Below are 14,161 nucleotides of genomic sequence, written 5' to 3' on the forward strand. Positions count from 1 at the left end.
TGTCCTCAGTAATAGTCTTTTTATTAATTGTTTCAAACTCAAAAATCTTCTCTTTAATTTTGTTAAGCTCCCTGGTTGAGTCTTCTACGACAAGTAGGATCAAATCTCGGGAGCACTTGTTCAGACTGGCTGCCCAGTGTTTACAAAACTGTATATTGTGTCGACCAGTCATCTGAATATTTTATTAATAATAATAATATAACTGGCTATTGCACTTATTTAAGGTGATTTGATTGTTTTGTATATTGCCCTGAAGAAAATGTGCAAACATTGAAATGTCGACTTAGCAGGTGTCATTTTTTGCATTAATCCCTGAGTGCCGCTGATACTGTCTGTCTGTCTGTCTATCATGTATCTTTCATCTATCTACACACAAGTCAATGACTGGAAATGTCATTGTCATGCTGGCATATACTGTTCCCAGTCACATCCCAGGTATACATAACAACTTGCAAACAGAACGGCACTCAGGCATAACAAATGTGACAATGATGTCAAATGCTCAAGGCTAGAGTGTCCCATGCGTTTGTCAATGTAATACATATATCGAAGTAAACTGCACTACACTACACTACACTAGAACCACAATCATTTCTTGAAATATATGACATCTGTTTATATTGACAAAACATAACATACAGTAACATAACAATAAAAAAAAATATTATGCTTCCAAAATTTTAATAATGCACATAAAAGAAGTAATCTTTACTTGGTGGTATTAAAATAATTTTTTCATACAATTTTTTTCTTAAATTAAAAACATTCTATAAAATTAGTAACAGTGTAAGGCATGGCACAAACACCCACTATTACAGTATCTCTGCATATGGATTAGTGGAAGAAATGTTTATTAATGATGCACAATACAATAATTAAGGTGTTAGGTAGATGTTTGCGAAAGCAATGATTGTTGTTCATTATGTATTAAGTGTATTAGTTGGTTTTACTTAAATGGGTAATTGAACAAAGCAAATTTAGGGGTCAATTTACTAAGCCTTGGATGAAGATAAAGTAAACAAAGATAAAGTACCAGACAATCAGCTCCTAACTGCCATGTCACAGGATGTGTTTGAAAAATGACAGTTAGGAGGTGGTTGGCTGGTTCTATATGTCAGTTCACTTTATGTTCATCCAAGGCTTAGTAAATAGACCCCTCAGAATCTGTGAAAATGTAATAAGAGACCTAATGAGGTTTGTATATGGCAAATGAACACTCAGGTTAGTGTTTGTAACCTAACACTAAACCTCTCCTCCCGCACCCTAACCCTCCCCCTAGTGCCTAACCCCTAACCCTAAACTTAACCCTCCCCCTAACCTTAATACTTACCGTTGGGATGCCAGCGGTTGGGATTTTGGGCCCAGGATTCCGATTTCTGTCAGTATTCTGGCACCGGTATTCTAAACGCTGGAATCCTGATAGCTGGGATGGTAACTACATCCCAAAAAAGTAATAGGGTCACCCAATACGTATGTATTATGCCCACTCCCTGCAAGCTACAGCTCAGTTATAGAATAAATCCACCCAAACTGAAATATATTTGTTTAGGGTGGAGTTCAAAAAATTAATAAAAAATAAAAACTGTACTTTGCAGTTGGCTGGGCTTGCTGGTTAATGCCTCTCTCCACCTTAAACCACGTGTAAGTTTTTATCACATGAGTACGTTTTTATCACGAGTACATTTTTAAGAACTTCTAACTTAAAACCAAAGGAACAGAATTCTGACCATATACAATAAGCATAAGCTGTATCCACGGTATCTTCAGTATTTTAATAAATGACAGCATTGACCAAAGCACAAGAACAGGTGGATGTATACTGTAAATTGTTTAAATTCATGTTTTTACTTTGATTTAATATACTTCTTCATAGGATTTTCCTCCCATGCGGGCAGTGTGGACAATTTGTTGCCGGTTTTCTCATCAATGGGCCAGCCCCAGGCCTGGAAGAATGGGGCCAGGTTCTTATGGACAGCTTGAGAGAACTTCTCTGCCCAAAGATTCATCTTATCTTTATTGTTACTGCTGACATTTGACATTGTCTGGTATTCAGAAAATAGGCGTTTGAAGGGATCCCAGCCAAAGCCCTCTTGTAACTAAAAAACAAATGATATAACATTATACTGGATATACTTACATTTTACAAATACAGATAATTGATACAGGCACACATTAATGAATACATTGGTGGATTTGGCAAAACTCTATTTGCTCTGCTTAACTCAAAGCTTCCCAAACTCCGCCATTACATTGCAGGGTTTAAGGATATCCATGCTTGAGACTCGATGGGTAAATAAATTTAAATGAGGTACTAATTCAGTCACCTTTGTTCAAGCCTGGATATCCTTAAAACCCGGACTGTAATGGCAGAGTTTGGGAAACTCTGGCTTAACTCTTAAACTGAATATAAATAACCAAGTGCTGTTATTCTCTATAGCCACAAAGTAAAAATAGGAGGAAAAAATAAATTGAGCTTAATCAGCAGTAGATGCTGGAATTGAAAAAGAGGTAGTCACAGTGAGTGAGGGTAGTTGATACTAATAGGAGGATGGGATGATTAATGAATTCTAACTGTGAAAGGGAATATGTGGTGAGCAATGATGATGATGATGATGAATTTATGTTAATGATAGATAGAGAATGAGAGTTTAATTTATAATGTTGACGAGTGAGGATTAATGAAAAATGAGGTTGAAAGGGGATAATGGAGAATGATTATGATGTTAATGATTATGATGCTAATGTAGGCGAGTTCATGGTAGAGGACAATGGACTAATGATGTATGGTTGAATGTTCTTTAAAGAGAAATTGGATGCACAACTTAATGAAATCTGCTGTGCCTGCATATGACTTGGTTACACAATAATGGCAATACAGTTACAATCCATGAAGCATAGACAAATCTGTGTGCTGGGCTCATACGTAGCAGGTGCCTGATGTGCCATTGCTACAGAATGGCTGTACAGACCAGGATCATGCATCCTCTCACTAGAAATCTGCTTGGTGGAAGAGCTTGGAAGGCTGCAATCATTCCATTGACATAATGACTATGTTTCACCAATACTTATGCTGGGCATACACTACACAATTATCTGCCAGATATCTGTCCAATCTGGCTGGTTGGAATGAAAACCTGGTAATGACAGTTGATCATATGGTTTTAAACACTGGAAAACGGACAAAAAAACAATTGTTCAAAATGGTTAAATTCGTGTGTTTTAACCAATTTGTCTGAACAACAATTTTTGGCTATTTTCCAGTGTTTGTGAGCAAATGGTCGACTCTCATTTGCTCCCATACATTGCCAGGTTTTCATTTCAACCAGACAGATATCTGACAGATAATTGTATAGTGTATGCCCAGCATTAGCAACTTGCTCATGGTATTGGATATTTCATAATTTTCCTTAGTATTATTTGTGTGGTTTATGTGCAGCTACAAGTAGTATTGTATAAGCACATAATGGAGCTGATGCAGAGACGAATGCACACCTGTTTGCAGAGTATATTGCTTGAATTCACACTTTGCATGCCGCTAACATGTACGCACGGAAGTAAGGGTGATACAGAGTCGTGTGCATTTTGGTTGTACCGCTGCTTACGACAGAAGAAGCGGAATGGGTTGTAACAATGTTATGTTCCATGGCAGTACCACTCTTCCTCCAGTGGTGGTGCTCTCCCAGTGTTGATTCCTGCATTATCGTTTCTCACCAGTGATGCTGCACTTCTGCTAATGCTCCTAGCACCCCATGGTTTGTCTCTCTGCAGCTGGTGGCAATTGGTTAATGGGCTGTACCTGTTATTCCTGCTTATTACCCAGCTACTCTGAGCGCTCAGTGCCAGATCATAAGTTCAAGTTACCTGAATCTATCCTGTTCCTGGCTACCAGTTCAATTCCCGGGCTGTTTAGAGTCTGCAGTCCATTACAGCTTCATGCTTTCTCACAGGCCAATCTGCAGCCTTGCAATCCATGCTCCTCCAGTGAGCATCTGTAGCTGTTGTCATTAGCACTTCTAGTGCTTGTCATGTTACAGGACCTTGCCTCATTGCCATGGTTTACTGCATTTCAAGAATGCTACCTTGTATATTACATTGAAAGCTATCATTTTAAATTGCAATTCAAGTCAAGTCTGCTATCCTGTAATACTGCATTTCAAGTCAAGTCTGTTACCTTGTATATTAATTGCAAGCTATCTTGTAATACTGCATTTCAAGTCAAGTCAGCTACCTTTTATATTTCATTGCAACTCAAGTTTACTAACCTGTTATACTGTATTACAAGTTATTCCTGATCAACTATTAACCCCTGCATGCAGTATTATGTTATTCCTGGACTTCTCATATTGAGCCGTTCTGTATTCTCATTATCCTACAGTATGTAAATCCTGGGCTCTGTCTTACCCACAAGTGTATAATAAACCAGCTACTGTGTCACTCCGCTTCTGCACCACTGCTTTGAAATACATGCTTGTAAAGGGATCCAAGATGATTCATGACCAAGTGAGTCCTAACAAACAGGATGGACTCGCATAATTCAGGGAGTGTTCTTCACACAAATAAGGGCTATGCAGACCTAATCTAGCCATCCTCATTCTACAGTAAGAGTAACACTGATTACATATAATTGGTCATGAATAAGAGTGCATTCTTGTCTGGATATTATTCTATGGATCACTCTCTGTCATACCTGAAGATAAGTCTCAAGAGCAGTCCATACATTCCATTCTGCCAATTTAGCTCCATTCTTCAAATAATTTCTGATACGGGCATCTCTCGTTTTGAGCATTAACGCTTGGTGAGCTTTATCCCTGGGGATTCCAAGCACTGTTTCATGTACATATACAGACCATAGGTTGCAAGTGGCTTCTGTGGTGTTAGGAGGAAACTCCCAAACATGCTGCTGTTGATTGTGTCCAAGTTCATGTATAGGTCCCCAAATCCCATCTTTTATATTCTGAAGGACTGTTATTTCAGTTGCCGACTTTAGATGACACATGATTGGGTATCCAGCATGCATCCAACCTGTAGAAATACAGATATGTTATACATTAAACAATTATGTGACTGATTTTAGAAACAAAGAGCACTGTGTTTTTACATGTAGCATAATTAACCAGAAAGTACATTCAGACATGTAATTTGCTAGGAATACCACGTTATCTGATTTTAATGTTTTTACAAAACGCTTCTGCCTCTTACCAGCTGAGATCTGCACATCAGCCACAATTCTTTCATGGCGCAGAAATTTCTTAGGAATCATTGCAAGTTCAGCTACTGCCCCCATAATCTTATCCCACTGACACAACAGCTCTTCTGGATTCTCTAATGAGCGGACTACATCAGAGGGGACAGTAAAGATAATGTTTTCTGTTATTAGCTCAGCCCAGGGTGCTGGTAGATTACGAATTGTCTTCAACCAGGATGACAGACTGGTCTGGCCTGTGGAAAAATCAGATGAACTGTATTTTATACTTTACAATGGAGGTTTGTAAGCAGTGACAATTATAGTAATTTGTTGAGACAGGGAAATATTGGGGCCTTGAAACCTTAATGGACATCCATAACCATATAAAAACATAAAGCCACGGGCAGGGCAGGGAAAATAACAAGTAGAATTATGACTGCTATAAGAAATGTTGAGTTCTCCTACAATTTGACAAACAGGACCCATATCTGCCTTTCCCTTCATTCCAGCATTTCAAATGCAGAAACAATTCTAATGTCTAGTATACAAATCAAAGCTCTTTCTGGTGTCTAGTATACTAAGCAGAGACCATTCTGGTGTCTAGTATACAAAGCAGAGACCATTCTGGTGTCTAGTATACAAAGCAGAGACCAATATGGTATCTAGTATACAAAGCAGAGACCATTATGATGTCTAGTATAGAAAGCAGAGACCATTATGGTGTCTAGTATAGAAAGCAGAGACCATTCTGGTGTCTAGTATACAAATCAGAGACCAATATGGTGTCTAGTATACAAAGCATAGACCAATATGGTGTCTAGTATACAAAGCATAGACCAATATGGTGTCTAGTATAGAAAGCAGAGACCATTCTGGTGTCTAGTATACAAATCAGAGACCATTCTGGTGTCTAGTATACAAATCAGAGACCATTATGGTGTCTAGTATACAAAGCAGAGACCAATATGGTGTCTAGTATAGAATGCAGAGACCATTCTGGTGTCTAGTATAGAAAGCAGAGACCATTATGGTGTCTAGTATAGAAAGCAGAGACCAATATGGTGTCTAGTATACAAAGCAGAGACCAATATGGTGTCTAGTATACAAAGCAGAGACCATTATGGTGTCTAGTATACAAAGCAGAGACCAATATGGTGTCTAGTATACAAAGCAGAGACCAATCTGGTGTCTAGTATAGAAAGCAGAGACCATTCTGGTGTCTAGTATACAAATCAGAGACCAATATGGTGTCTAGTATACAAAGCAGAGACCAATATGGTGTCTAGTATACAAAGCAGAGACCATTATGGTGTCTAGTATACAAAGCAGAGACCATTATGGTGTCTAGTATAGAAAGCAGAGACCATATGGTGTCTAGTATACAAAGCAGAGACCAATATGGTGTCTAGTACACAAAGTAGAACCAAACGTTGCTTTCCGTAGTCTGACAGTTATTACAGCAACTACAGAAAATTAAGCCTATTCTGATGACTACTAAACAAAAAAAAAAGTTAATTCTGGTTAACAGTGTATAACATAAGTTTAACATAAAATACAGGAACTCCACATGATCTCAAAGTTGTTTACTGTAGGTCATGAAATCCAAAATTAATAAAAATAGTTCTACTTTTCTGATTATTTGGGTGCATTATAAGTTTCAATTATGGGAAAATAAGTATTGTGAGGTAGCCTGCATGTTTATGTATATGTATACAAAGTAAAGGACTTACAGTACGACAGGATGAAGAGAGAGAAGGGACAAAGGGCCTGATTCAGACCCGCTCGCAAGCGGGTCGATTGTTAGGCAGTGCGCACACGTGAGCCCCGGAGCGAGCGAGAAATCACTCGCTCCGGCGCTCGCAGCTAAAAGGGGCGGCTGTCGATGTTGATCGACAGCTCGCCCTGTTTGGTAGGCGGATTGGGGGGGGTGGCTTGCCAAACAGAGGCATTCCCGAAGGAGTGATGTCACACGAGTGTTGTCAGTGGTGAGCTCCCGGCTCTATTAGAGCCAGAAGCTCACTGGGGCTTGCGGGAACGAGACCCTACCACAGGTCTCGTCACAAGCCCGATGGTCGCGACCATCGCGACCATCACCTGGCCGCTCGCAAAAGCTGTGGGTGGTCACCAACAGCTATGCGAGTGGCCAGGAGGCCGGATTTAAAAAAACATGCGGCCACCCTGATTCAGAGCGAGCGCACGCTTTTTGCGTGCGGCTCTGAATCAGGCCCAAAGGGCGGGATGCATCAAAGGGAGCAATGCAGTCAAACCACGAAAATGCGGGTTTGAGCGTATTTCTCATATACACCAAGCAATGGAATGCGATGCACTCCGGGGCTTGGTTGCGAAGGGTAATGCCATCTTCCTGATGGCGTTACCCTGTAAACGCCTATGGGCTTCTATTGGAAGAGTGCTGTGAAAGGGATCCTATTGGATCCCTCCCAGCATTCCTGCGACGCGTCCCTCTGCGCATGCGCAGAAAGACGCCAAAGGGGATTATGGGCCATAGACTGAGGGAGCGGTCCTTTGCGGTGGTCGTCATGCATACCAGCATCGCTAACGCCGACATGCATGCAAAAGGTGGCGGGATGCATCGCATTCCAAATGTGATGCATGAAGCATCCCGCCCATCAAGAGAGAGAGGGAGGGGGACACGACAAAGAGAGAGATGGGAGGAATAAGGAAGATACTAGAAAATACTAGTGTGTATATATCCTGGTGTAGATTCGGCCACAGTAACACTTCAGTGTACACTTGGTGGAAATAGTCTAGAAGCAAAGCTGATTGTATATTAAGGAATGAGATACTGACTTCAGAAGCACTCAATCTGATGACAAGTTGGGATGAGTTGGGGGCATATGGAATAGTTCAGCATTTCTGCCAGCATATCATGCCCTTGTTCCTGGTGGTGGGGGGAGGTAGGGCAATTAGAAGGGTACCCTGTCTATTTTATTTGTACTGGGCCCCTCAATTTCACATGGTAGACTTATTTTTAGCTGCACTAGAGTGCTCTAAGAATATTGTCACTGTAAGGTTGTGCTAATTTAAAAAGGGTAGCACGAGCCATGCTTTACATATGATGCTAATTAATACAAAGGAGCAGTATCAGTTCATGCATACAATATAATGATACAAATATATCACCTTTGTCTTAGTGGACCTTATTATGAAGTGCATTTGGTCTGAATAACATTATAGTGTTCCGCTAGACTGTTTTAGCATTTTAAAAATGCTAAAGTGCTCCCTGCTGAACTAGCCTACCAGGTGCCGTCCCCACCCATGGGCCGCAGTGTCCCGCGAGGGGGAAAAGCTGTGGTGAAACGATCACCGCCAGGTGAATTGATACTGTGCATACGGCATCTATTCACACTACAGGGAGAGCTTGGAGGCTGCCCAGCATCTCCGTGAGTGCTGAGCACCCTCCCACAGGGATGTAAAGGTGGGTGTGTCTCAAACACATGCTCATTTTTGGGTGACCACGCCCCCTTTTTGGGCAGGTGGACACTGAAGAAGCTCGCAAAAGTGCCTTTTTGCACAATTTTTAAATAAGGACATAGTGGATGGTGCGCCTGACAAAGGGCCATGACCTCATGGGGGAGGCCAGGGAAGAGCTAAAGAGATAGGGAAGGACAGGAGACTCTGGGGATAAAAGAAGAGGAAGCTACAAGTGAGAATGATAATAAAATGAAAAATTGACAGGCCCAAACAGCGTCCCCAGGCCTGCGGTGCCCTGTGCCATGGCACTGGTTGCACTGCTCTAGTTACGGCCCTGATCAACTAACGATGTCTAGGGATGGGCATCGACTATCAATGGTTTGAAACCATCAATCGTCTATAGCCGATGGTCTTCGCAAGGCACAGCACTCAGCAATCAATAGCTAAACTTTCTGTTTTCTACAGATGGTTTAAAACTATTGACCATGGAACAGGGGAGGTGAGCTGGGAGGAGACCACCCAGTACAGTTAGAGGTAGCCGTCAGGAGGAGGCTGCCCTGCACAGGGCAGGGGAGAGGAGGAGAGATGGGGTAGAATAGTGGATACCGCCCATCTGGAGAGAACTAAGCTGACACATGACTTAACTAACATGTATTTTAAAGTAAGCTACAGCACTGCATAGGACACCATGGAACTGGGGAGAGGGGGGTGTAGACACATGAGAGCTGGAGGGGGATTCAGGCTTCCATGTGAGACCTGGAGGGGAACAGTGTTAACTGACTTACAAAAGAAAATAAGTGTCCAGTTATAATTATAATCTTGACAATCTTGATAAATAAAACTTTATTCACATACTAAGGGTCCAAAACCAACAATTAATTTACTAAATTTAAGACCAATAGCCATATTTCAAAGAATAATAAAGTCACATTAACCAAAAACGGGATGTAGTCATGATGTCAACATTGTTGAAATGTCAACATTGAAGATGTAGGTACATGCAGAATGTTTACTTGTTCACAATGTGAAATGTCGACATTCTGCACGGACCAGCAACGGAAGGTTAGGCTACGTGAGGGGAGGATAAGGGTTAGGCACTATGGGGATGGTTAGGCTTCAGCGAGGGGAGGTTATGGTTAGGTACTAAGGAGACGGTTAGGGCTAAGGGTTAGGGTTAGTCATTCATTGAGTGACATAGGATCAACCGGAAGTTATCCTAACATCACTGCTAAACCAAGAAGACACTGCTGGAGCCGCTGGACCCATCGTACCAAGTAAGTAACCGTTAGACAACTATGTAACGTTTTGTCAACATTTCATAAGTGTCATATAATGAATTTAGCAAACATGTTGACATTACATCTATATCGACATTCACATGATGTCAACATGATTAATGTCGACAAAAAATACCACACCCACCCAAAAGACATTGGGTCTCATTCAGACCTGGTCGCAAGCGCTGAGCGCTTGCAACCGGGTTGATGGTTAGCCCTTGCACACGCGCAGCGTCCGCACTGCGCGTGCGCAAGCCACGGAGCGAGGGAGAAACTCTCTCGCTCCGGAGCTCACTACAATAGGGCCGGCTGTCGATGTTGATCGACAGCTCGGCCCGTTCTATAGGTGGGGCGGGGTGGTGGTTTCAAAAAAGGAAGCATTCCTAATGAAAAGCTTGCTGCTTTGTGGGCGGCCGCACTGACATCAGCAGTGATGTCAGTGGAGAGCCTCCTGCTCGATCAGAGCAGGAAGCTCCCTGGGGCTTGCGGCTGCCGAGACCCAACCTTAGGGTCTCGTCGCAAGCCCCGATGGCCGCGATGGTCTTGACCATCACGACCATCACCCTGGTTGGTTGCTAAGTTGTGGGTAATGTTTTGCAAGACTGCGAAACCATCGGTACAATCGAGCTAAAAGCCATGCACACTATTGGGTCTCAGGCTGCGTAGGCCATCGCCATAGCAATTTTGCTTGCCCCTGCAACAGCGTTGTACCACAATGGCACACCTGCGTTCAATGCAGATCCTGGGCTTGCCCCTCCCAGAAAATGGAGCAGATATGCCCCCGTTTCCAGGAACGGCGCCTGCCCCCACACCGCCCCTTAAATTCCTCTGCCTGTCAGGCAGAGGTATACAAGACTAGCGTGCGTGTTAGCAGGACCCATTTTGCACACTCGCAGAATGGGTCCTGCGCATGTGCAGATTCCCGATAATCGGGTATCCGCATTCAGTGCTGAATTAGTCCCTGAAGCACTTCAGAGAGGGAGTCTTACATGGAAATGGGCAGTGCCGAACATCAGGCTCATTATGTCCTGGTACACTCCAAACTGGTTGGCCATGGTAAGAAGCCTGTAGGTGTCCCAATATTGTGATATATATTTATTGTTTTGTATAATGAAATGACTGATAAAATAAGAACTGTGCTTCAAAATGTAAGCAGCGCTAATAAAAAAAAGAACAATAGGTGGTAACAAAACTGATGAGCGCTGTATGAATAAAGGTCCAGTGTAGTGAATCATACGAGACCATACTGTGCAATAAAAAATATTATTATATAATATTGTCTGGTACTTAAGTCAGTATAAGCACTTAAAAAAGAGCACTTGTCCTAAACATATAACAATAATGTTTATGCTCTTTTAATAGATGTGGTGGTATAGACCAGTATGTAGTATGGTATCCTTGATAAAGTACTGTCTTTAGAGTACAAAACACGTTGGAGCAAAACACATTACTGCGGACATCCCGTTCTTCAAGCTCCTATAGCACCTGGGTACTTCCGGTTCCACTTCCGGCGTGGAACACAGAAGCCGAACCTGCCAGCAAGAAAAGGTAGCCTCAGCATTAGGAGAAACCATAAGATGCTGCTGAACACCGGAGGGACAATGTAGGGTAAGGGCTATTTCACACATGCCGTTTTTTTTTCAATGTAGTAATTTTAACAACGTATGTAAGTAGATGTGTCCTTTCAGACGACATGGACAAGGCACAGTCACCGAGTTACTCCCGGGAATATCCACAAGGATGGCTGCCGTGCCATGTCCGTGCCGTCATAGCAAGTCAATGAAGCACAATTTGCAATGCTTGCTTTTACAACCACTGGCTTTCCTGAGCTTGTACCCACAACTCCACCTGCTGCGCATGCCTACTACATTAAGATAACAAATCACAACATTAACAACAGCTCAAAGCCGTGGCATGTGAAAGGAACTGATTGCCGGCATAAAAATGTCCGGCTGTGGACAGTTTTTTGGCCAGCCAGTGAAAACCGGCGTGTGTGTGAAATAGCCCTATGAGTAGGGTCAGTACAGCCGTCCATCTCGGACTGCATGGTGCCGCAATATCCGGTCTTTGTACTTACCAAGCTCACCCTATACCACAACTGCTATTAAAAGAGCATAACATTTTTTTTGTGTGTTTAGGAAAGATTTCCTTATTTAGGTGTTAATACAGACTTAAGTACCTGGCAATATTACATATTAATATTTTTTATTACACAATACGTATGTTCGTAAATTATTCATTACACTGCATCCTTATTAACACATCGCTCATCAGTTTTGTTATCACCGCTTTTCTGTATTGCTGTGAAAACTGTGTACCTGCTTCACTCTGCCCAACTTATCCTTTACCCTTGCAAACGTCTGTTTTCAACAACTGCACCCATTTTGATAAACAAACTTATGTGCCCCAGCTCAGGGGCATATTAAGAGAGGACGGGGCACCCTCCTCTCTCTCCCCGGCGGCCGTCAGCAGACTGACGCGTCTGACCGCTGACCACAGCATCAGTATACTCTGCGCACTAGAGTGTACCCAGAGTCTACTGTGCATGTGCAGGTCGCTGGGCAAATGGTGCATCCACCATTTTCCCGGCGATTTCCTCACTGTGCATGCACAAAACACTGATAAACTGCCCGCGGTGGCCATTATCCATCATTTTGTGCAGAGCTGAGACACCCAACGCAGGACCTCGGAGAGGTATTAGTTAATATGGGTGCAGGGGATGCGGTGCAGGCCCCCCTTGGACCCAGGGGCCCATGTGCACCGCTCACCCTGCACCCATTATAGATATGCCCCTGCCCCAGCTAAAATCTTGGCACAATGAAGCAAAAGGCGAGGTCAAAGCTACATTTGTTCTAGAGTTTTCCCACATTGTAGATTACCATCACAGTTATTCTATTGTCCATCTGCTTATAATAAGTCATAAAAAAGCAACCTGTCCTCTATGGAAATCCAGGATTGTTCCTGACAGTCATTCAGTATTGTGCCCTATTCTCAGCTACAGGGCACCTACGTGTGGGGATAAAGCAGAAAGCTGGACTACTCACAAACAGAATCACTGCTTTTGACTATAATGAGTGCAGTATTTCACTGCTCTCGTCCATATTAGATGTCTGCAAATACTGGGAAATAAATTACTTTGTAGGCATGTACTGTACATGTGTGTGCACATATGTTTTAAAAAGAACAAGATACATTTGCACTGCATCTGTAACACCCCAGCAGATTGGGCAAAGTGAGTGGTTAGAATTCTCTACTCTTGGTTCTCTTTCTTACTTCAGAGAGGTAGGGAGGGGGTACAGGCATCAACAGGCATTAGTTTAGTTTCAAACACAAATCGTAATTTATTGAACAGACAATATCACACAATGGTTAGCAACTAGCATATGTCAATTTACAATATCCTTCTAATCCATGCACACTGAAGGTTTTATTTTGCTGGAACACTTTAACAGCAAGTGGAGAAACTGTGGAATTGTAGTGGGTCAGAAAAACAAGCACATAAAATCAGTATCATACAATATAAGCAAGAATATAGATATTACAACAATATATAAAACAATTTTCCCTATCTAGCTATATTTACAGTTTACAATAAGGTCTGAGCTCTTTCTTCAAGGTGGTGCACGTTAATGGGTGGTCTTTTGGCTCATTTAAATCCCACTTTGTGGAGAATATTATATATTTGCTCTGGGAAAATATACTGTTGGCTGTTGCCCGGGTTATTTTTGAGGAAGAAGCTGTCCGTTCCACTATAGCACTTTAACAGGGGTATTCAATATGAAACGTTAACTTCACTGTCAAAGTTAACGTTTCATATCGGAGTTTTTACCTGCGTTAAAGTATCGGGCGCGCTCCCGCTTATACCCGTATTCAATATAAAATTAACGAAAACAGGAAACTCCGAAGTTGGATTTGCGTAAAGTTACGAATTTTTCCTTAAAAAAATTCCCCTAAAGTTGTAAAAACATGGGGGAACACTATGGGTACCCCGTTTTAGCCTTTAATTGAAAGTCGGGGATTTAAATAGCCGCAGCAGGTGTTTTTTTCCAACATTGAAGAAGTGATGCAGAAGAGCACTTAGGTTATTTTTTTCATTTTTTTAAGTGGTTCCATTAAATTTTGGGTACATGAAAATGGGGACTAGCATGTTTTGATGTCCCTAAAGTAAGTTTTTCAAAATTCTGCATTTGTGCACCTGCCGCTATAATTCTATTCTAGAAAACATCTGCCGCATACTTGCAGAATAGCCCTGAACCTATTTCCCTAT

At 42.1% G+C, this 14,161-nt stretch overlaps 1 protein-coding gene across 1 annotated transcript in view; it reads right to left on the bottom strand.

Moving 5' to 3' along the window:
• Nucleotides 1-1,294: 1,294 nt before the first annotated feature.
• Nucleotides 1,295-14,161, bottom strand: part of LOC148540545 (TRPM8 channel-associated factor homolog) — a 72,006-nt gene continuing 59,139 nt past the window's right edge. The window contains exons 6-8 of the mRNA XM_088444296.1: nucleotides 5,200-5,439; nucleotides 4,688-5,022; nucleotides 1,295-2,096 (exon numbers count right to left, since the gene is read on the bottom strand). Of these exons, the coding sequence (XP_088300422.1) occupies nucleotides 1,845-2,096; nucleotides 4,688-5,022; nucleotides 5,200-5,439 (827 nt within the window). The 3' untranslated portion in view covers nucleotides 1,295-1,844. The remainder of the gene's footprint in view (nucleotides 2,097-4,687; nucleotides 5,023-5,199; nucleotides 5,440-14,161) is intronic.

This window comes from Taudactylus pleione, unplaced genomic scaffold (assembly GCF_031769625.1).
Source record: "Taudactylus pleione unplaced genomic scaffold, aTauple2 ptg000019l, whole genome shotgun sequence".
NCBI classification, from domain to species: domain Eukaryota; kingdom Metazoa; phylum Chordata; class Amphibia; order Anura; family Myobatrachidae; genus Taudactylus; species Taudactylus pleione.